Raw genomic sequence first — 25,305 nt, forward strand, 5'->3', positions numbered from 1 at the left:
TGCTTTATATTAAAATATCAAATTAAAATTACCAATCTACAGAAGAAAAGTTAAATAAAACTTAATCCAGAGCCATTTCAGTTACTTCTAGTATTATCAAAACGCATAAGCTGTGCAAGTAGCAAATCAACATTTATGACCAGTGTTAAGTGATTTAAAATCTGAAGGGCACTCAACTATTACAAGAATGTACTAATCAATATCTAGCTCTCAACACACATGCACAACAACCTGTACACAAACTCCAAGAAAGAGTGATGTGAGCAAATCATACAGATTTAGACAAGCATGGGTATTTAAAAAACAAGCTTTAACATAGAAAACTTTTATTACTACAGACGTTATTATTACCAAAGTTAGTTTCAATTCCATAAATTCATTAAAATAAAAATGCTTTAACTTGTCTAAATAACATTAAAACCTAGAAACATTAAAAACTGAAAACCTATTTACTCAAGACAAAAATAAGTCATTGAGTCTATAGCCTGAATAGTCACAAGATTCTGCTGTCTTCTCACTTGACCTTTATAAACAAAATATCTCTACACCTTTACGCAAAGCAACAATCTATGCTGATGTCACTGAAGTCCCATAATCTCAGCAACCTGGACATTACCTCACATGTCCTATCCAACCATTCAGTGAAAATTCAGACAATCTTCACCAGAATAAACAGTAACAACCAATATACAATCACTCAAGAAAATACCATCCCTATACTCACATCCATTTTAAACACCCCCATATCTACAATGCAAAAATCCTAGGCAAGAGCTTAAATATAGAAGATTTAAGCATAACAAAAGTATCGAATATACTCTGAGTACTGATGAAATGATTCAACAAAAAGAAAAAAAAAAAGACAATATTTTATAGGCAATTCATAAAATCCATCATGGTATATGTCCATCTGACAGAGGCCCCAAACTCTGCCACAAGCAATTAAAATTTATCCAAAACTGCTCTCTACATCAATACGAGCTTTACATATATTACAGAATCTTTTCAACAAAATTATTAAAACCTAAAATTCATATAGACATGCACAAATATACAGCTACCTTCTCCAAGTCAGATAGCCTAAGGTAGGTTTAAATTACCTGCACAAAACTGCTGTGTCATCATGTGTTTTATTTGGGAAAGTAAACATATTTTCAGTTGACATTGTTACCACAACTTGACCTACAATTTAACTGTCAATCCCTGTGAGGGTTTTAAAGCTGTCACATCAAATCTATTTTATTACAGTTTAATCTCTATTGCAGCTTTTAAGCATATAAATATCAAAATACATGTCCAGTCACATTGCACCCAATACACAGGATACAAGTTCACTTTGAACAAAGTTATTTAACAATAACAGTGAAATATTAGTACAGATGATACACATTTAGGGGTTCTCAAAATAAAGTAAACAAAAAAAAAAGAACTGAAGTGTGATTTAATGTACAAAACTAGAACAATATTTTCAGATTACTACATTGCAAAAAGAAGAAAAAAAAGATTCTAGTGAGGGGGGTCAATCGACAGGCAACTTTACGGCAGTTACAGCAGACAAATGGTAATTAATTCATTTAAGAAGTCTGCTCCCCAACCATGTAGTTTTAGTTTCAGTCCCATTGTGTGGGCCCTCATAGTGGATTCCATATCAGAGCTAGACAAAATATTTGAGGTGGGGAAGCAAAACCTGGAATCTAAGGGCCTAAAAGGTTAGTCCAAGTAAGCAAGAAAACTGACAGGATCCTACCTTCCTCAGGCAGGTAGCTCTGTCCAATTTGGAGGAAAAGTGTGGGTAGGAACTCCATACAGTGTACCCAGTGCAAGCTATGGACACACGAGGTGCAATGGGTTAATTGGAAGGTTATCAGAGAAGATTGTTTTCTTATGTGGAAGATGCACAGGACTCTTAAAAACTTTAGAGACTCAGAAAACTGATTCTTTCAAATGCCCTGGTGGTTCAATAGAGGTAATAGGTAATCTCTGCTACCTAAGGGACCGAAGGAAGATTATATGATGCATGTATACGGACAGCAATTCTACATGGTAGTGAGACATGGAGCATGAACGCAGAGGATAGGAAAAGGTCAGAAAGGAATGAGGCTAGTATGGATGTGTAATGTAAGTGTACATGTTCGACAGAGTGCCAGTGTTCTGAGAGAAGTTAGGCATAAGAGGAAATTGTTGCTGTATGCAAGAGAGGAGACAGTGTTTGTTTGGGCATGTGATGCAGATGGATGTCGACAGTTCCGTTAAGAAGAGTCGATCTCTCAAAGTGGATGGAACAGATGGAGGTGGGAGACCCAGGAAGACATGAAATGAAGTACTGAAGAACAACCTCAGGAAGCTGAACCTTTCAGGTGAGATGACAAAGGACCAAGAAACCTGGTGCCGCCTGGTCATACTCAAGAAGACTCATACCCCATAGCAGAAGTGTTAAGACCGATCTTTCTGGTTGTGTAAAGCACCCATGGTAGTGCCAATGAGGTGACAAGTAAAAGTGCTTGTGCAGCAACACATAAAAACACCCATGTGGTGCCATGCAAAAGCATCCAGCACACACTGTAAAATGATTGGCATTAGGAAGGGCATCCATCTGTAGAAACCATGCCAAATCAGTCTGCAGCCCCCTTCCTAGCTTGCTAGCTCTGGTCACCCCATCCAACCCATGCTAGCAGAGACAATGGACATTAAATGATGATGAAGATGATGATGTGTGGTGCCTTAGGCAAGCATCTTTTACTACAGGTTCAGGCTGACCGAAGCATTGTGTGAATTTGGGAGGTCAGAAACTGAAAGCAGGTCATATGTATGAGTGCATGTGTGTGCACTTAGTTGTGTGTGTATGTACACTTAGTTGTGTGTGCGTGTGTGTGCCTTCTTGTCTTGACACTGCATGATACGTGTAACCAAATGGTGCCATTCATTTCCAATCTTCCATGGAAACTTCTTTGCATAGAAAGAAATGAGGGCTGGCAACAGGAAGTGTATATCCAGCCACAGAAAATTTGCTTTACATTTGACACATGCAAGCATAGAAAGGTGGGCATTAAAACAATGACGATGATGATGATGCTGGTATGTTTATCACTCAGATCTAAATACTATCTCCACCAAATAGTTCTTTACAAGTGCAGATGCAGGTATGTGGTTAAGAAGTTTGCTTCACAACCAAAATAAGTAGTTCTGGCTTCAATCTCTCACACACACACACAAATCAATACTGACTAGGACTTCCAAGTTACACCTGACAGCTTATTCAACTCGTCTCTTTGAATAAGCTGTTGGGTATAATTTGAAATCCCAGTCACTCCTACCTTCGTAAATCTCATTTTCCTGTTAATACTGGAATTCTCATCATCAATAAATATTGTTAGTTTTAAAATTTCTTTAACCTCATAAACCCAAAATTAATTTTTTTTTTTTTTTAATGTTTACTTTCTTGCTAACATGGGTTGAGCAGATTGTTATAATCCAAGTCAATACATGTCTGGGTAGAGGAACTCGTGTTTCACTTTTATATAGTTTTTCTACAGATGAATGTACTTCCCATTAACAACCATTTTACAGAATGTATTAGATGTATTTTGCTACAACACCAGTACTAAAGAAGCTGTGACAAGGCTGAAAGGTCATCTCTAGCCTAAATTGTACCCATATGTGTGTGCGTGTATCAGCAAGAAAATTGCCAATAAAAAAGGAGAGCATTGAATAAAATATACATTTTAGAATTTATTCTACCCAAGATGACACTCTCTTGTGAGTCTTGGAAATGCAGTTGTTGGTGATAGAAAGGGCATCCAGCCATAGAAACCATACCATGATGACAATGATGTCAGGAATTTGAAGAGACTTAAATAAACTGCAACTTGTTGTTCCCATAAACTCAACAGTTTAAGAATAATTTAACTTGCAATTTATTGCTCTAACATTAAACTAGTCAACATAAAGCTCAGATAGGAGTGTAAAAATTAGGTTGACTTTTCACTTCTCTTTAGCAAAGAAAGAGACATCTTTTTTTTCTAAAATCAGATATTCAACAATTTCTTTTCCTGATCCTATTTTTAACAGGGGTCTAATTTTAGAGAAAGTGGTGCATGTATGTGAATGATAGGATGTGTGTGTGTGTGTGTGTGTGTTGGCAGTAATAAAGTTTATTGCAGATAGACAATATGTGATGGTACTCCGGCTAGTCATCAGAGCCCAATGGTTGGGCAGAGATTTGGAGTCTACTGTACCATGCTAGTTCATTGCAGGTTGATATAGATTGGAAATCGATTAAATTAACCTTGGTACATGATTGGGACTTTATAGACCACCCACCTAAAAAAAAAAAGAATGAAAAACGAAGTGGATCTCCAAAGAATTTGGGCTCAGCAAAAAGTCAGAACAAATACAAGGCATTTTGTCTGACACTTTTAACAATTCTCCCAATCCTTCATCCTTACATGTTCGTGTATGTATGAGTTACATATATATCCATAAAAAAAAAAAATCACACTCTTACTTTCATTTAACTCTCTAGCATTCAGATTATCCTGTCATACGCAATGCCTACATAATCATATTCTTTTAAAATTAATCATGCATTATCTCATAGCTTCAAGATTTCTTGTAGCAATCAAGACATATATTTTGTAGTAATCACATTATGATGGTTTATATTGAGAATGACATTGCAGGGTAAGTGTGAGAGGCCAGAGCTGAACAGACAAACGGGTAGAATATTTGGGCCAGATATGGCAGGTTTAAATACCAAAGAGATAAGTTTATTAATGAATTTTAATATAATTAGAAATCATACTTTTATATTTTGGAATGGGGTATAATAGTTGGTTATTACAATCACACTACTTGACTTGAGTCTAAAAGGTAGAACTATAAAAGGGACATAAATCTTACTCTCAAGTATACAAACCCATATCAGTATTTTACTAGAGAGTAAACAAAAATTGACCAGTACATCACACTGCAACAAAAGTGGTTACTCTTTTATTGCTGACTCACACTTTTACAGTTTCTCAGAAGTCACTTAGTAAGATTACAATTTTATTAGACTATTCAACCTAATCGTTAGAATGAATATTTACATCATTATGATGTGATTGGTGATTGTAATCAGGTGTTTTATCTCTAGATGTGTTCATAATCGCAGATTAGATTCAAACTAGGAACTTTTATTTTTTTTCATATCCACCAAACCATTTACACATGTACAATTAATTACTTGGAAAATTATAATTATATTAACAACAAACCATAGACATTTTAAATTACTTAGTTTAGTACTGAAATTATACATTAAAACATGATGCAGATAAATATTCAATACAAGAAAGCACAAGGCATCATCAGTATTTTTTTTAATATAAAGAGACTATAAGTTATAGGACATAATATCAATTCTTTTATCTTTTATAATTTACTTGCTTCAGTCATTAACAGTGAGCCACATTGGGGAACTGCCTTGAAGGGTTTTAGTTGAATGAATCAAACCCGTACTTCTTTTTTTTTTTTTAAAGACAGGTATTTTATCAGACTTTTATGCCAAACCACTAAGTTAGAGGAATGTAAACAAACCAACATTGGTTTTCAAGCAGTGGTGGGAGACAAACAGACACACATATGAAGAAGACACTTGCCCAAAGAGCCACACAGTGGGACTGAACCCAGAAGCATGTGGTTTGGGAGCAAACTTTCTTGTTTTACATAATACTTTAGTGTAATATTCACTAGCTGCAGAAAAATTATAGTTCAAGTACTGAGACACTGTAACCATTTCTCACATAGGTAAGAGATGTATATATAACAGGAGGAGGAGGCAGAGGGAGGAGTTTTTTAAAAAATACTGCCATACATGGTGGTCTCTCTTCCACCCTAATCTGGAGATAACTATAGAGTAATCATAATAATAATAATAAAAGGTTTGAGCAAATCTAACTCAAACTATTAGTGAACTGAGATAAGGGATTTCTTAAGAGATACGTTGTTTTTTATTTAAAGTGAACTTGAGATCTGGTACAAACCATAAAATTAGGTCAGGATTTTTACCAGCCTCGTGTCAATATGACACTAAGTACATTCATGACAACATAGCACTTTTTTTGGAGTACATTTTGTAATGAAACTGTTTTGACAACACAACCATGTTTAATTTTGGGGAAAATACAATTATCAGTAGTAACAGGAACATTAATTAGTATGTTACTGATTCTGATATGAAATATGTATAAGTAGGATATTGTATAAAATAGGACACAAGTTTTGCACTTTACATAAATACTGTATCAATAAAAATGTATTTGCGTATAAACTAAGATCATTGACTTCCTTATTTTCAATCATCAAATCAATGAACTTGTCAATAAACGCATTTGCATCATTTGATATGCTCCAATAATTTTAAGTTTTTTGTAAATATGGCTCTTCAAATTCATATAGATGGATGAATTATTATATCTTCATTGTTTATTATTTAATACCTATTTCTTTATACTGGCATGATTTGAGCAAGTCTACATGCATCCTTATCTCCCATCCTTATCTCCCATCCTAATCATTGCAGAACACAGTGCTTTTTCACCCAGTACTTCTTATCCATTCCAACACTCTTGCATTCATCAGTCTTTAATATTCTGCCACTTTCTCAGATAACTTGTATTCTGCTTGTCATGCAAGTTAACATTGCACAACCAACTATTCCCCCCCACCTCTGCATTAAATGCTCATGGCTCACTTACCATGCAGCATTACACTTCTTACTGTCTACTTTTTGCCAAGAGAGAAAACCTTTGTTGCCAGCAACTCCCTAAACTTTTTCTTTCGTTTCTTACTCTAGCTACAACTCATTGCAGCCACCTCCAGTAGTAATTAGATAACTAGCTAACAGGAACCATCAACTGTTTCTAGCAAGTTAGCTGAGCAGTTTATTAACGATATTACTACTGACTACACTGGTACATATATCACTTTTATAAGCTTAGTTCTGTCAGCCTGCCAGAGATCCTACTGCATTTTGTGTACCTATTCATTTCACTGAGTACAGAGACAACTTCATGAAATTTTATTGACCAAAATACTTAACTGCTTCATTGGCTTATGTAGAGATGAAAACCTACCAAAGATAACATTTATTTACATTTTATAAATATAACTGATTCTTGATCTTTCATGGTGTTAGACTAAGATCTATCTTGATCAAGAATCAAGAATATACACCAAGTACTAGTGAACTATATTTATGTATAACAGCCTACCTGACAGGCAGTCAAACTCAATGTAGAATTATTTTCTTTGAATCGTTACCATTACATAATGAATTTGACCTTTGGTATTTCTGAAACATCAACGGTTTCAACGATGTTTGTTCTAGGTTCTCTTCAAGAGATGTGAACAGCTAATCAAATGTATACCACTGAATAATTCAGCACATAATATATGATTACAATAATCATTATTATTTCATCTAGAAGAACATAGATTCGAAAGTATATTTAAGTCACACTATAAGAATCGGGTGTTTTCCGTCCTTTCCACATTAAAGAACTGAACTAAAATTTGAAATAACACATCAATCTCTATCATAACAGATACTCCTGGCCACCACTCCACTCAACTCAACTGGTTTGCTTTGTATATTACTATCAACAAATTCTATAGAACTCTTTCTACACACCAACAGATATCTATAAAACCATGGGTTAAATATTCCGGCTTTCTCTCAAGAATTACATCTTCCCAATATATTTTGGATTATAACTGAAGATTAACATTAACTCTTTCAGCTGTCTTGCTCCCCCAATTCAAAACAGTAAAGTTGGTGTTACAACCTTTTGTCATCAGCTTAATAAATAAGTCAACTTTTTCATCTTTGGAAATCCTATAAAGAAGCAGAACCCCAAATGATGAAAATATTTAAGCTGTCCAGAGACATTCCTAATAGAGATGGTTTGTCAATGCATCTATCTATACCTACAGTAGGCTATGAATGGAACCAAGTCTTCATAATCAGTCACTCAGCTACTAGACAAAGTTACATACACAACATAAATCAATAACCACTTTAAATAATAAAAAAAAATAACATTTAAATCATTCCAAACACTTCATTCAATACTTTATATTTAAAAATTTAAAAAACAAAGACAACAAATTTCGAAAGCGAGAACTCCATACGCAATCACTCGATTTAGCTGCTAGAAATAGCAGCTAAATCTTCCTTTCTATCTTACAGAAGAAAGACACATTAGATAATATAGTACTAAATATGTCTAGAAAATTAACAAGAAGGTCATGGCTGGGGTGTCATTGACCACAGATTTGCTTAAAATCAAGACTGACCTGTGGATAAAAATAACACCCATCATCCATTTATCTGTAGTCTATAAATTCTTTTAAAAACAATAGCAGATCCATCCAGTAGATTACCCTAACCTTGTTTGAAAATATTTAATAAACATTCCACAATATTCAAACAAATTAACACACACACCAACAATTATAAAATTCACGCTGCTTTTCGTCTCCATTTTATGACAGTTGTATGGATTGTTTCTATACTTTTGTTATAAATACGTATACATTGATTAATTTATACATTGAATAGGTCAGCTGAACGGCTTCCTTTTATTACCAATCTTTTATTTTATTGTAACTACGTTACAGATTAACTGCTGGTAATATAAGTTCAAATCATGCACTAAAATTTTACATTGTTCTCGTAAACAGTTTTAAAAGTTTCCTTCAAATATATCCCAAGTAAGATGTCTGATGTAACTCAACGAAATAAATATAACACTGATAATACAGTCGAAGCAAATATTGACTTATGAAAGATGTCTTTTTAAGAAGTAAACAAGAAAATCCAGTGTAACAACCAAATAAGTATATAAAGCTTCTGAAATCTGACAACTTATAGTAACTTAGTTCTGTGATCAATTTCTGTAAATTGAGTCTACAAAGCTAATATATTTAGACAACAGGTGGGTTTACAAAATCACTTAAAATTTGAAATACCAAACATTCACATTTTTTTCCTGAATAGTAAATATTACCCATACATACATACATACATACATACATACATACATATATATATATATATATATATATATATATATATATATATATATATATATATATATATATATATATATGTAGCAATCGCAATATGTGCTCAAACTAAATACTAATAATTACATTGATAAATAATAATGAGAACTGAGTAAACAAAAAGTGATTGACTAATGAAAGAAACTCCGGATTATATAATAAACAGAACAAATAATACCAATACAGTATAGTAAAATGTAGCAGTCAGATAAAGATGAATGAACGAGTAAAATTTTAACAATGCATCTTTTGTGAAAGACACTCCCTGTTGCTTAGTGTAGAGAAGTTTATAGTCTCCCCTTTAGTCGGAAGTTGATGTAGTATGAGTGAGAGCTAATGAGGTGGGTTAGAGAAACACTGAACTTTTATCAACTTTCAAACCTATCACACATATTCATTCATACATTAATAGAGTTTTTTTCGTAAGAAAAACTAATTAATTGGAGTATGCTAATGTATCGGCGGTGAGTGATATTCACACCACACACATCTATATAATAATTAGCTCTAATAACTACTTATTGGTAACGCTATGGGTAAATGTTATCTATCTATCGATCGATCAATCAATTATCAATCAATAAGATAGATATCAATGACATGAGAAAACAGATTGCGTATTTCGAAAACAGGCTATGGGACTGGGACTGTTTACACTGAGATATCACACAATTATGGTTATCATTCCAAATCGACGTCAACTTTCACTTTCAGAATTGTTATAAAAAACGCACAATGTTGGAGCAACTTCAATCGACTGCGCCTCTACTCATTATTATTGGAACTATCTATGTGTGTGTATATATATATATATATATATATATATATATATATATATAGTGGTTGTCTACTCCTTATACAGAGTTTGACCACCTCTTGTACCTACACTTTAGAACCATCATGGCATCTAATGTGGCTTTTTAAACCAGTGTTTTGAAAAGACACCCACATTGACTGCATATCCGATTTGGACCACCGAGAGCTTTAGTTAAGTTCCGATCTTTGTGGATCTTAAAATATCATTTGAGGCCTCCATTAGATTTGCAGCCCTTTTGGCATACATTGCACTGAAAGGTGTGTACAGACATAGAAGCAGAATAGTTGGTGGAAGTTTGTTTTTCATGGGTTCGCAAATGAGATTTGAGCCTAGCAAAAGAAAGACATGGTCTGTTACAAACCGTGAGCACAAAAAGGTCATTGTAATTCGCCTTCTTGATCGTAAAATTCTTATATAACATGTTTACGTCCACTTTTCTCCATGCGGTATAGGGTTGAACGGATTTTTTTTAAGGCAGACTGTGGTAAGGATGGATGCCTTTCCTAGTACTTCTTAACGAGACGCAAGGATAGTGTGCCTAATCTAAAAACCAGGGTACTCACCACACACACTAAGCATTGTCATTAAGTTTTCGGATTGGCAAGATCTTTTTTCTTAACTCGTGCCACTAAATTGTCTGTGCCTCGACTTATGACAAAAGTCTATCCCAATACATATGCTAAAACAAGGTAACAATTACTGTTGTTTGTTCACAAAGATCTAAATGAGAAAAGCCTAACAAAATACAGTTTGACAAGTTAGCTTCTTATGGCAACAACGAGCGAAAATAATCATCCTAATTCACGAGAAACTTTATTTTTGACGTTCACTATCGATTACCGACAAATTAATTCGTGAGAAAGAAAAAAAAAACTTTTTAAAAGTTCGCATCAAGTTTAATGAGTATTCCAAACGACTGATCCGAAGGCAAATTTTGTGAACCCGAAGGATGACACGAGAAATACTAATTTTAATCAGTATGACGAGAGGGAGTATAATCGAAAGAATTCCTTTGCGAGTTGTTAAAAACAAAACAAGTCGTTCCCAGTGTTATGCAATGTATAAGAACATTTAAATGAAAGAAAAGTTGATTGCGAAATATTCCCGTAGTCACTGAGCAGATCATCTAATAACTTGAGGCCTGCACCAATTTCAGATTTTAAGCACGAAATAAGTTTCATAGAACCTTTTTTTGCCTTGAATTAAGTATAACTTTCGAAAGTCGTAAGCTTTTAATGAATGAATTTAACCAGTAAGCAAAACGCCACACATTTATACGTTCACTTAGATGTAGGAGTGCAGTCACCGAGATCTGTTTTAATGTAACCTAATGTAGCTGTTTGTTTTATCGGCATTAATAGTCAAAACCGACTAAATTCCAACTCAAAACGTAATAGTGAGAGGTCACGTCGTTTCTAAATGAGACAACGGAGACACCTCTGCCAGGCCGTTTGGTTTGTTAGAAATAGCAAACTGCCCACGAATCACATTCCGTCATCATAAAAAGAGAAAAGCATATATACCCTTAAAAGACGAGATGATCAAGGTCGGAAAGTAATTTATCAAAGTTCTGTTCAATTATGGTTGACTTAAAGAAAGAACTCCAAGAGGCCTCTAGATCAGTGTTTCTCAATCATTTTTTTTTTTTTTTATACTTTTGGATCACTTTGATCCTCGATTATTTTACTCACATTATTCTACTCCTAGTCATTCGGTGTTCAAAAAATCCCATCATATTTTTTTATAATTAAATATTATTAGGAACTGTATTCAGAAAATTGTTAAATATTTTGTGTGTTATAGAAGTATAACCAATTCATTGCAGATAACAACACAATCTTATATGGACCCCGATCGAGAACCACAGCACGAGACAGTCACTCAGTCCCTAAAAAATATCAGCGAAGTTTCCCTCAAATCAGACCTTACAGTCTTATTAGAGAATTAAAGACACCGGTTAATGAATTACTGGATATACAAAAATACAGGCTGGTCAAGGCCGACACGCCTTTGATCGTGGGTCTACTCGATCAAGGCTGACTTGAGACTCAACAATAACAAAATTAGGTCTACTGATAATTTTTAAACCGTTGTTTCATATCCAATCGTATTAACCAAGTCAACAATTAAACAATAAATTCTACTCGGAGCATGTTCTATTGATTTGGCTAATACGATTACACATACACATACATAATATGTGTGTGTGTGTGAGAGAGAATGAGCTGAAGTGGCAAATGTTTGATTGTCTCCTTGAAATGTCTAACGGAGACGAAATCTTGTTTTTGTTTTTGACATGTCGAGAAAAATATTCATCAAGTGTACATCAAACGTGGAAACGTGATTTAACTAAGTTACGTAACAAAATGATAGCAATTGATCAGGGGTTAACATAAGCATCATACCCACACAATATATATATATATACACACACACACTCATACGTACATACACATGTATATAATGGCGTCCGGAATATCGAGTAGTCACGCCTGGTAACCAGCCAGTGTGTACACATTAACATCACTATTTTATACAGTTTTCTTTCAGACGTTTTAAAAAATAAGCTCAGCTTAATATCAATTCTGAGAAGAATTCAAGCAATTAATCTCCAAAATGAATTTTACGAACAAATTTAGTTCAGAAAATCTATCGAGAAAATAGTGCGTAAAACAGCGCCCCACGTGGTGCTAAGAGAAACTCAACTCACGTTTACAAGTCTTGAACATTCAGTTCTAACATCCCTTACATTAAAAATAATTTTTTCAAAAGTTAAATGTTTATGTAGATTAAAAATGTTAATTACTGCTCGATTTCCAACTGTTGTCACTAGACATTAAATTCTTGGATGTGTAGATATATATTATTGAATACGTGTTCATGTTATATAACAGACTTACAGAATCTAGCAAGGATCATGTGTTTGTAAACTTGAGAATATTGATTTCTAATATAGGCACAAGCCGCTACTGTAAGATAAACTGCTTAGTAAACATCTTTTATTATTATTTCATATCTATCAAACACTAATGAAATGGACAATCAACTATATTGTTTATTACACAGAATCGCCGAATACGCAGTTGAGGAACAAAATAAGAGGGGATACAGAAATGTCTATTTCGATGAAGCAGACAATAAAAAATAACAACACTATAAGTTAAACTGTTGTTTCTATCGATCAGAGTAAAGGGACATGAGATTTTCGGTTGGAATTATTGTTATGTCAAAACAAACTAAAACTTAATAGTGATAAAGATATTTCTAACACATTTGACTATAAACACACCTAGTTATTAACTACTGGCACATGTAAACTAAGTAGGAAGGTAGTTGGAATGGATATAATTAACTCAGCTTTCAACAGCAAATAACCTCCATCAAATCACTTGGAGACACATTTGACTAGTTTGTTATGAGAATAGTGCAGCCATTTTACCGATATTTTTGTTGTTTAGTTATCTAATACTAACAGTTAACTAAACACTTCAACCTTAGTGAAGGTCGAAATGGTTTAACCAATCTAGACAAAGCAATTGGCGCTGCAATCGGGAAATTAAGTGCGATTCTAAATAGAAAACTTTTAAGTCAGTGACCGAAACATCAAGGACGACCTTCATAGGTGTTAACCATGTGGCGGGGAAAATCATATCTATATATCATTGTACAAAGAATATTGAATTACAATACAAGCATGCAATATGCAATAAAAGTGGGCTTGTAATAATACCGGCACACTAATACCGTTAGCCGTTAAAACTATTACAATAAACCTGAATAAGTGAAAGTAATACACGTTGATTTAATACGATAACAAGGCCTTATTCGTACAGAAATCAAGATCCTTTATGGTATAGTAAACTTTGAAGAACATACTAAGAAAAAGAGATGATGGAACGTGGGTGAAAACGTGTCCAAGTCACAGTAGATACGGAGGAAATGTCATCCGTTAGTTGGTAAAATAACTGAGAATTAAAGGTTAACTAAAGTTATAATAACAGACCGGTGTGAATTAGTAATCTATGGAATAGGTGAATGGGGCGAAAAGCTGTAAGAATTCTTTGCAAGAGTGGAATCTGATTAACAGGTAGGATGTCTTGATGAGAGTGCATGTGAAAGAGAGAGAGAAAAGTTGAGGTACATACTTTGATACAGTCGATCGGGTACATAACGGTGTGCTCCAAAATCCCGGCAGCAGCACCTGCCATCATGTGAGTCACATTTCTGGCAGATGACGGTAACGCTTCATAGGGGTTGTCGTCGGCCCTTTGCAAATATGCCAAAGACGGTGTCGGAGAGGAGCTGTTGACAACAACACCTCCACCTCCACTGTCATCAACCAGCATCTCAATTGATAATAAAGACAATCTTCATTCGTTCAGAGTTTGTAATAGAATAGTCAGAGAGAAAGGTAGAAGGAAAGAAAGAATGATCGGCTTCTACCTTAATCTCTGTTGTTTAACACTTATATTCCGAATAAGAGTGTGGTAAAAAAACATTTTGGAATAATATATATATATAATTTTGTTTTGCGTTTTATCTTTTTTACCTTTCCGAGAAAAGTGACTTTAGAAACGACCAAAATTAGAGTGTGGTGCTGTCATAAAGTGAATGAAGACGCTCATTGGACTATTCTTAAACCACCACTGAAATTAGCATATATCCTGTTCGAGTGTTTCTCGCGAAAGAATAACATCGATACCAACGACTCCACCGGGTTGGTAAAGGACTGGCATGGAGAAAGTAAAGGGGAGAAGTTAGGTTGGTTGACTGTGTGAGGAGGGAGGAGTTAAGCGCACATTAGGCATGCGTATGATTTATTTAACTTCCGGTTAAGCACGTCCTTCGTAGAGGAGATTTGTCAACTTTTGCATTTTTGTTGTTAATTCGCAATAAATGTTTCGTTTATTTATTTTTTTTAAAGTCGGTAATATAATACCATTGTAAGCTCAAATAAAGTTTGGTTCTCTTAACTTCTCCCCTGTGCGTCTCTGTTTTATTTTACTTATACATTTAGGATGGCATGAATGTCTCAACATCCCATTTTCTGCTTTATAAATCTAAATTCCTGTTCCTTTAAAAAAAAACCAGCATGAATTTCCTTTACCTTGAAGAAAGTATGAACGTCACAACATCCCATTTCCTCTTCCAGAAAATATGATAGGTTTTGTTTTTGCATAATAGTTTGTAATGTGAAACTGAAGTTTTTTTTTTTTAATTTGGTTGAAAGAATGGGTGTTACCCATATCTTTTTTCGCTTTTTTTTTTTTTCAACTATAGGTAAAATTAGTAAATATGAAATGAGTTTCACTAAGTGAAAAGGTGTGGTGAGAAGTTTAGTATGGGTTGTAGAAAGCGTGACAAGTTGTTTAGTTGTCAGTACCTATACAGAACTATATCAAGAGCATTGCAGCTACGAACATCTCTGTACCTTGAAGTACATCAGTCAGTGCCTCCTTCATTTTTAAAAGATATTGAGATAAAATTTGAAGAAAATATAACTGCTATTTCTAACAGGACAAGTGAGCACATAGTCTCCTTAAATATAATATAGTTGGTGAGCAAATACCTTCAGTAGGTTTGAAAAGAAAAATTCATAGAAAACATTTTCAAGTCAGGAGAAAATAAAAGACAATAGACAAGGCTTGAACTGACTTTCAAGCAGGCAGTCTAGTTCTGAAAAAATACAGAAAATATAAATGCATTGTAAACTCCAGATGGTTTGTAATGACTACTGCTAACCTTCAGTCTATGGCATAAAGCAAACAAGAAAGAAATTTCCTTCCGAATTGGTATCAGTATATCTCAGGCGAACTGGTATTCCTTATAATTAGAGGAACAGAGGCAACATAGAATAATATGTTTTGTCCAGAAAAACAAAATATCAACTGCACAAAAGAACTCATGGCCTATGAGCAAATAATCTACACACTAACTTACTACTAAATATTCTGATTATTGTTTAAAACAAGCAGGGTAACCTTTTTCAAAAAGTGGGCTCTTTATCAGGTGGGCTGTACAACTAAGAAAATTTAAGGTAATTTTTTGTTAGGCATATCATTCAGAAAGTCTGAATATTGCAGGCTACAGTTTGCTCATGGTCTGAAATGTGTTTGTTTATCTTAGAACACATTATTTCAGATGTGCAAACATTTTCAAAGAGAAAATAAGTATGGACTCCACTCCTTCAATGTATTCTAACTGGTATGGAAATTTCTTGTATAAGCAGTGGCCTACCATTACATATTCTATCACTGCTTCTTCTACAGCCTCTACTCCTAATTTTGTCAATTGTATACATTCACATGAACACCCATCCAATGTGTCCATCACACACAAACACTCCAAAAATGAATAGGAACACAGCAGTTACTGTTACTTACTAAACAAAAACAGTTCACTGATGTGTGCAAGCAAAATTTTACAGATTATTAACAGAATTTTACTTTGTTTTTCTGAGTATCATAAAAAGAGCTTTGGGATAGGATCATTTGAATCAAACTCCTTATATTATTGATAGCTCTTTTATTGATCTTGGTGAAATTTTCCTTCAAGATAACATAGCATTAAACTCATTCTAAAATCTAGTATTCTACTCAATCAGATATCCTCTATCTTTTACTTCTTTCAATCATTAGACTAGGCCATACTGGGGTACTGCCTTGAAGAATTTTATTCAAATGAATTTATCTCAGTCCTTATTCTATTGGTCTAGTCCTTATCCTACTGGGATTTTTTTCTTTTTTTTTGCTGAACTGCCAAATTATTGTGATGTAAACAAACCAATACTGGTTGTCAAGTGGTGGTAGGGGACAAACACCACCACAAAGACACACACACACACACACACACACACGTCAGGCTTCTTTCAGTTTCCATCTACCAAATCAGCTCACAAGGCTTTGGTCAGCCCAAGGCTATAGACACTAGCCCAAGGTGCCATGCAGTGGGACTGAATCCAGAACCATGTGGTTGAGAAGCAAACTTCTTACCTCACAGCTACACCTATATTTATATGGTTGCCATTTTCTTTTAAATATATACAATATAATAATGAACATCTAAGTTAGTTGCAAAGTATTGAACTTGCTGCTGTAATTTTGCACTATAATTATACTCTCGTGACAGTAAAAAAGAATTCTAGTACTATTTTTGTATAATATTGTACATGTCATGTTAGATATACCCTTTCTTTCTCATATTACTTCAATCCCTCCAACTTGTCCATTGTGATATGCACATTCATATAATTTCTTTTTACAATTCTTTTGTTGTCAATAAGTGTTGTTCAAAAGAAAATTCAAGCATGCAAACATATTTAAGAAATTTGACGCCTCTACTCATAGATAAATAAATATATTATACAGACTTTCTTTGAATTAACTGGATAGTTTCTTTTTCTTCTTCTTCATATGTTAGTCAGTTAGCTGGTAGTTACAAGAGTTCACTGAAATAACTATCATAATTAGCAAACTATATGTCAAGCATAAGAATTAAAAAGCTATAATTTAAGCTACAAGAATAATCCACATTGATAAATATTCAACTGAAAATTAACATAAAAGGCATAATTTCTTAAATGGTTCCACAACTTTGAATATCAACAATCTCCAATTTTAATTGACTATATCTATCATTTAAACTTGAGGCATCTGGCGATGTCAGAAATAATTACCAATATTTCTCATTAATATGAATACTTGAATGATATCTGGGGAAAAAAGTGGGGTTTTTTTTTTAATTGCATGCAACTAAAATGTTCTGTCAATTGTTCTCCTGAAAAATATTTAGATCCAGTTTCCATGCCCATATGTTGGTTGCCAATTAGTTTCCTTACATTTGTAATGGAGAGAAAAGATAAGGGATTGTCTATGCAATTCAAGTGGAACAAATACCAAGTAGAGTATTTTTATATGAAAGCACCAGGTTTTTCAATTTTTCAACAATATACAAATACACATGCATACACACAACAGATATATCTATCTATCTATGTATTATTTAATAAACACAATATATATTTTTATGAGCTATTAATAGTTTCATGCAATAAAAACATCTCAGACAGCATTTTTTAACATGTTTGGTGCCTTCACACAATCCTCAGGCTAGCCTGAAGATTGCATGAAGGCACCAGACATGTTAAAAGGCACCATTGCATGAAACTGTTAGTAGCTCATAAAACTATATATATTGTGTTTATTAAATAATATATATCTTTCACCAGATGGAGTACTTTTTTTGTTGATCTTACCATCATTATGTATCTCTCTCTCTCTCTTTCTAGATAGATAGATAGATAGATAGATCTCTGTAGATTGAAAAAATAACAAACAACATTAATCAATTTTCAAATCTTATTGGGGTCTCATTGGAGGTGTCTACACCACCTAACCAATCCCAAAGAAACAAGTAGCCATTCTGTTTCTATGCACAACAAATCTAGTAGCCTCGGAGAACTAGAGTGACTAATTTGCACACTATAAGCACAAGGTGTAATTCAGAAGTTTTGAAACTTTTTTAGGAGAGGTAGTTATCACTGCTCTATTGTAATTTTAGTATATCATTATTATACATCTAATAAGCAGACCTAACAACTTTTCTTTTTTATTCCAAATTGAAGGAAATGGCTGCAACAGCACTTTGAACACACCCTGCTAAACACTGCTTATCACAGCTAACTAGTGTGCAGAATGCAGTCGAACGTTTGGAAGCTCGTTATGCAATAAAGTTTGGAAGCTCACTATGCAAAAATGCTACAGAAACTCATGAACTGCTCCAGACTGTTTATGGATTAACTTTTTTGCAAACACAAGAGGTTCAAGAATGGTAGAAAGGAGGTGAGAGATGATGAGAAGTGTGGGAGGTAGAGGGACATCAGAACATCAGAGCTGGTTGAGAAAATTCGCAATTTTCTGGATAAAGACCGTTATGTGTCTATAAAGACAATAAGCATATAATTTGGAGTTGCTGTGGCAACTGTATACAGAATTCTTTATGGAGATCTGAACATACTCAAAATTTGTGTATAGTTTGTTCCTAGAGTGTTCAGTTATGAACAGAAGGAAACATGTATTAGTGACAGCAAGAAGGTAGTTGAGTTTGTTACCTCCAATCCAAGAGTACATAAGTCTCTGGTGACCAGTGATAAAAGCTGGATCTACTGTTATGATCCAGAGACCAAGAGATATCATGCTCAATGGAAGTATCCTGACTCCCCCAGACCCAAGAAAGCTAAGCAAAGCGAGCCCACTGAGAATCAATAGCAAGGGAATCATCTAAATTCATTGAAGTCCCTCTGGCCAGACAGTCAACAAAGAGTAATTTGTGGAGGTTTTGAGGGAGTTCCAGAAGAGATTTCATCACAATAGGCCAGAGTTTTTCCATTCAGATAAGTGGCACCTGCATCAGGACAATGCACCAGTCCACAATTCCATCTTGGTAACCAACTACTTGACAGAGATGGGCATCAAAACTACTCCTCACTCTCCCTATAGGCCAGACCTTACTCCCTGTGACTTTTGGTTGTTCTCCAATCTGAAGGAGAACCTAAGAGGCAATCATTTTGAAGACACTGAGAAGATGAAGAAAGCTGTGACAAGAGTCCTGGATACCTTCATTTTGGAGGACTTTCATGGGACTTTCACGAAGTGGCTGGAGTACTGCAAGTCACTCCTGAAAAGTCTCAAAACTTCTGGAATGCACCTTGTATTTAACACTTTATTCAACCCTTTAGCATTCAAACTGGCCATATGCAGCCAAAATGTTCTACTTGCTTTATGTTCAAACTAGCCAGATCTGGCCTCTGCCATCTACACTATAATATCATTCTAAAAATAAATTAATACATCATCAAAATCTCAAATCTACAAGATAATACAAGATTAATTCCAAACAAAGTGAATAAATAAGCATTACATTTGACAGAATAATCTGAATGCTAGATGGTTAATATCAAAAGCCTGACAACAGGAATCACAGTCCATGCAGTATCAAGGTCATCATCATCATCATCATCATCATGATTGTTTAACATCCATCTTCCATGCATGCATGAGTAGGACAGTTCACAGGAGTTAGCCGGGTAGGAAAACTACCCTATGCTACTGTGTCTGTTTTGACAGGTTTTTTACAGCTGGATGCCCTTCCTAACACCAACCACTCTGCAGAGTGGACTCAGTGCTTTTTATGTGGCACTAGCACATGCGAGGTTAGTTTTGGCATGATTTTTACAGCTGGATGCCCTTCCAAATGCCAACCACTTTACAGTGTGGACTGGATACTTTTTACGTGGCACCAGCATTGGTAGGGTCACCACGTAACTTGCAAGACAAAGAATTATGAGAGGGGCAGGGGCATTTGAGGAGGAGAACTTGTGTTGGAGGATGAAAGGTTAGAGAGTGACAAAGAGACAGAAACAGATGTTTTGCTATAATGGAAGGGAGCATTGGAGGAGGTGATCCAGTATCAGATGATGAAAAGTTAGAGTGTGACAGAGAAATAGGGTGGCAAAAATAGGTGTCTTGCTACAGAGGAGGTATGTGGTTACCTAGTGAGAGAGAGAGAAAAAGAGAAAGAGAGAGAGCAACCAAGAATGAGGGCAGAAATAGGTGTGGTGCTGTAGAGGAGATACGTAACAACCCAACCAGAGGGAAGAGTGAGGGAAAGAAAGAGAGTAGGAAACAGCAAAAGTGTGAGAGCAGGAGAGAGATGGTGAAGTGCCAGGGTATACTCACAAGAAACAAGGATCAGAGCATGGAGGTGATGGTAGAGTAAAGAAAACAGAGGTATGAAGGTTGTAATATATGCAGTCAGGTGTTGCCAAGAAGGCACAAGTAGGGAATGGGGATTGCAGTAACTGGCTAAAACCTGGATAGATGGCAGTGAGAGCAAAAATGGAGATTGGAAGACAATAATATTTTATGAAGAGGAAATGTGAGGAATGATATATCATATGTAACTATGCAGTAGATATATAATCAGGGTAAATTCAACTATTTCTCTATAGACTAAAAAAAATGATGTATTGCCTTAATTGATTTTCAAACCTTATTGGGTTCTCATCAGGAATGTCTATATCACTTAACAATATACTGTAGACTTCCAATCAGTTTCTGTCTACTGTATTCCACTCACAATATATTGGTCAATTCATATCAATGGTAGAAGAAACTTGATCAATGTGCCACTCAGTGTAATCAAACTTGGAACAACAATGGTTGCAAAGCAAACTTTTTAACTACATAACCATAGCTGCACATGTATGTTAAGGGCACTGGCTCAGGAACAAAATTTGCTTAGGGGGTGCAAACCCAGGTCCAAAATTTTTTACAAACAAGGTCTTGTTTTTTTTTTCTGTTATTTATTTTTGTGATTTGTTCTTTGAGAAGGAACCTAACTTCAAGCTACTTTTTACACATCACTTTTTTATTCAGTTTTGTAAACCTGAGAAAAATAAGTAGGGCTGCAAATTTTGTTCTGCACTCCGCAAAAATTCTAGGGGGTGCACTTGCACCACCTGCACCCCCTGTTCCCTAAGGGATGCTTCCAATGGAATATTTTTGCTTTAAAAATAAAAGTTTACTGAAGTTGATTTATGTTTGAAGATTACATCTACCTCAGCGTATACACTTTTATAATAATTGAAAGTTAATCAGAGATGTCCATCTAGATTTTATGTCTCATGCCAATGAATCAGAAAACATTTTTGCACAAGAGTTGATAGAAAAAAATTAATTATACTTTATTTTGACTACACACAAGATCAAAAGTACAGAGGGATAGAGCCAATTGAATTAACTTTAGTATCTTTTTAGCACTTCCTGAAGCATATCATATCTATTGATTCTAGAGGGCTGAGAGACAAAATGAATTCCATTAAAATATTAATGTACAACACTAACAAAGCTAAATGCTGTGGGTTGTTTAGTTTAGCTCTCAACCATTCCTGCTTGCTCACTGACCTGAAAAAAATTAGAAAATTCCCAAACTGAAGAAGAATGTTTGAAAACTAATAAACTTTCAAAAATGTATTAAATGAATTTGTAAATAATAAATTTGAAAGAAAAGACTAGGAACACTACTCTTGATAGTCCTCCTCCATTTTCCCAAATGTTATGACATACATCCATGTTCCCCCTCCTCTCATTTTGAAGAAATGCTTCTTTGGCAGAAATTTCTTTCTTTACCTTACAACAATGGTTGGTGCTATCCAGAGCTAAATTACAGGCAATGTCACTCTTAGAACTATCTTTATACAGTCACTTGATCTGCTAGAAACAGCAGCCAAACTACTCTCAAATTATATCTTACTGTCTTAAAAAAGAATGCATTGGAGAATTTAATCTTACATAGCATACACTATCTATAAAAAGACAGAATAGTCATAGTCAGAGATCTTTTATCACAAACCTACTCAGTTAGGACTGGCCTAGGCTAAAAAACAATAGAAACAACAATTCTCAGATTCTGAAGAAGACAAGCTTTGTCATCAAGACAACACAAAAACCAAATGGTAATAAAGAAGAAGAAAATAATTTTCTTCAAGCAAATAAAGGAAAAAAGAATGTCTAAAACAAATTAGTATTTGATCGTTTGCATAAATTTCCAAGAAAAAATTAAGATTAGCTTTTATATTTGTTTCTCATAGCATGTAAATTAAGATGTACACAGAATTGTTTGTCAATTTTGTTGATACTCATATTTTGGCATTAGATTCTGTTGAATACTAGAATGAATTTTATTACGATCAAGTTGAACCTGTTATTGTTGCTGTCGTCACTGTCACCATTGTTGTCGTCATCATTGTTGTCGCCACCACTGTCATTGTCATCATCGCTGTTTAATGTTCCCTTTTCTATGCTGACATGGGTTGGATGGTTCAACAAGAACAGATGAGCCAGAGAACTGTACCAGATACTGTGTCTGTTTTGGCATGGTTTCTACAACTGGATGCCCTTCCTAATACCAACCACTCAACATACTGGGTGCTTTTGACATTGCACCAGCACTAGTGAGTTTACCAAGCACCTGCAAGATAAAGTGAGTTGGGTATAGAATGGAGAGATAAGAAACAATGATAGAGGAGCAGATGTCTTGCTGAAGAGATGAATACATGACTTGTGTGTGCACGCATGCACACACACACACACACTCACATGCACAAACACACACACACACATGGAAAGAGAGAGCAATAAATAATATTCCTTACTTGAAAATGGTAGTATTTTGATAACTTTAATACCCAGATTAGTTAAGATTACAATTTACTGTCAAGAATAATTATCATGGGACATTACTTATTTTCTTGACAAATTAGCCAAATAATAAATGTCACATATGACTAAATTTAATAACAACGGCTCATTGAAACTGTCCCATACTTTGACTAAGCCACTCCCGATAAAACTTCTACGTTACTGTCAATATTTGCTCTTACAGATATTTCACTCAACACATATATTAAGTTTCTTTTTCATGTATTTAAAAACACTTCACACACACACACACAACACTCAACCCATGCAAGCATGAGTTCATGATGATGCTGTTTATGCATGTATATGATTATTATGTTTACATATATACAGGATGCAATGGCTAAATTGTTGCCATTTTACATTTTTTAATATTTTTAATTTCACACATGCACATTGTTTGTGTTTGATTTTGTCAACTATACAGTACAGTAGGGTCTGTTGAGCACTGTCTGTGAGAAAAACAGCACCATGATGCAATTCAATCAGCCAGAAATTTGGAAACAAGCTGTACTGCTTGGCATTCACACCAGAAGCTCCAATACAAACATTTCAGAGTGTTTGAGTGTCAATCTGAGGACAGTGCAGAGGATTCAGAAAGAGTTGGATGAGTCTAATGGTGATTATGAAGGTACGGCAGCTTGAAAGACCCATTCTGATCGTTCTGATAAAAAAAGAACTCCTGAATTTGTTGGTGAGATCCAGGCCATGACAACGATCCCTCAAAGTCAATCAAGTCTATCGCCACGGACATGGGAGTGTTTGAGTTTCTTATCAGGCAGGTAGTGCATGAAGACATTCGTTATTCCTCATACAAGATGAGAAAGGGCCAATTTTTATCCCCAAGCCATTAAGGACAAGAGGAAAGACTGCACTATGAAGCTTTTGAACAAACTCGAGCATGCCCTTTAACTGAACATGCTTTAGTTTTTCTCAGATGAGAAAAATTTTTGCCAGGGTCAGATGGTGAACACACAGAACAACCATTGGCTTACCGTGTCCCCAAAACATGTACCAAGAGTGATAAAAATCAAACATCCAGTCAACATCATGGTGTTTGGAGTGATCACTGGTAATGGCAACATTAAGCCTCCATTCATCTTCCTGCACAGCCTCAGACTCAACATAGAGGCCTACATGAAGTGCCTGGAGAAGGTAGTGCCTCCCTGGGTCAAGAGGGTGGCTGCTAGAAGACCCTATGTATGGCAACAGGACTTTGTACCAAGCCACACAAGCAAGAGAACCCAGTCAAAGCTGTCAGCCAATTTCTGCATCCACATCACCCCTAACATATTTTCCTTTATGAATTCAATAAAGCAACGATGCAACAGAAAGTGCAAGGAATATTAATGCAGTATAGGGAGATCGGACAATAAGTGTAAGCCAGTGACAACAGTGGTTTCAGAAATTCTGAGCTGGAAACTACAGCCTAGAAGATGCGCCTCATCTTGGAAGATCTGTAGAGCTCAAACAACCATTTTTAGACCAAACAGTGACTGGTGATGAGAAATGGGCTCTCTATAAAAATGTCAAGTGCCAAAGAAAGGAGAAGCATCATCTGGAAAAGGAGAAACACCAGCACCCCAAGCTAAAGAAGGTCTTCACCCACGTAAGGAGTTGTTATCTGTTTTGGTGGGATTTGAAAGGTTTAGTCCACTTTGAACTTTTAAACCCAAACCAAATGATAACAAAGGAGATCTACTGCAAGCAGCTTGAGCGGCTTAAGTTAGTGCTAGAAGAAAAATGACCATCTTTGCTTTCAAGACAAAAGGTGTTTTTCCATCAGGATAATGCTCAGCCACATACAGCGAGAATGATATTCCAAAGGCTGGAGCAGTGTGAATGGGAAATGATGCCCCAAATACCATATTTGCCAGACATTGCCCCATCTGATTATCATTTATTCCGCAGACTTCAAAATCATTTGGACAGAAAAAATATGAATTCTGTAGACGAGGTTAGAACAATACTGGAGAGTATTTTTTGTCACAGACAAGTGAATTTTGTAAGAGGGACCTTGCAAGTATAAAAAAAACTGCATTATTTATGGGATGACCCAATATATATATATATATATATATATATATATATATATATATATATATATATGCATATAATATA

At 34.9% G+C, this 25,305-nt stretch overlaps 1 protein-coding gene across 1 annotated transcript in view; it reads right to left on the reverse strand.

The window, feature by feature from the left end:
- LOC106875980 (mitoferrin-1) overlaps nucleotides 1–14,661 on the reverse strand; it is a 29,630-nt gene extending 14,969 nt beyond the window's left edge. Inside the window, exon 1 of the mRNA XM_014924323.3 lies at nucleotides 14,071–14,661. Within this exon, the coding sequence (XP_014779809.1) occupies nucleotides 14,071–14,271 (201 nt within the window). The 5' untranslated portion in view covers nucleotides 14,272–14,661. The remainder of the gene's footprint in view (nucleotides 1–14,070) is intronic.
- Between the last annotated feature and the right edge of the window lie 10,644 nt (nucleotides 14,662–25,305).

Source organism: Octopus bimaculoides, chromosome 2 (genome assembly GCF_046866305.1).
Source record: "Octopus bimaculoides isolate indiv1 chromosome 2, ASM4686630v1, whole genome shotgun sequence".
NCBI lineage: Eukaryota > Metazoa > Mollusca > Cephalopoda > Octopoda > Octopodidae > Octopus > Octopus bimaculoides.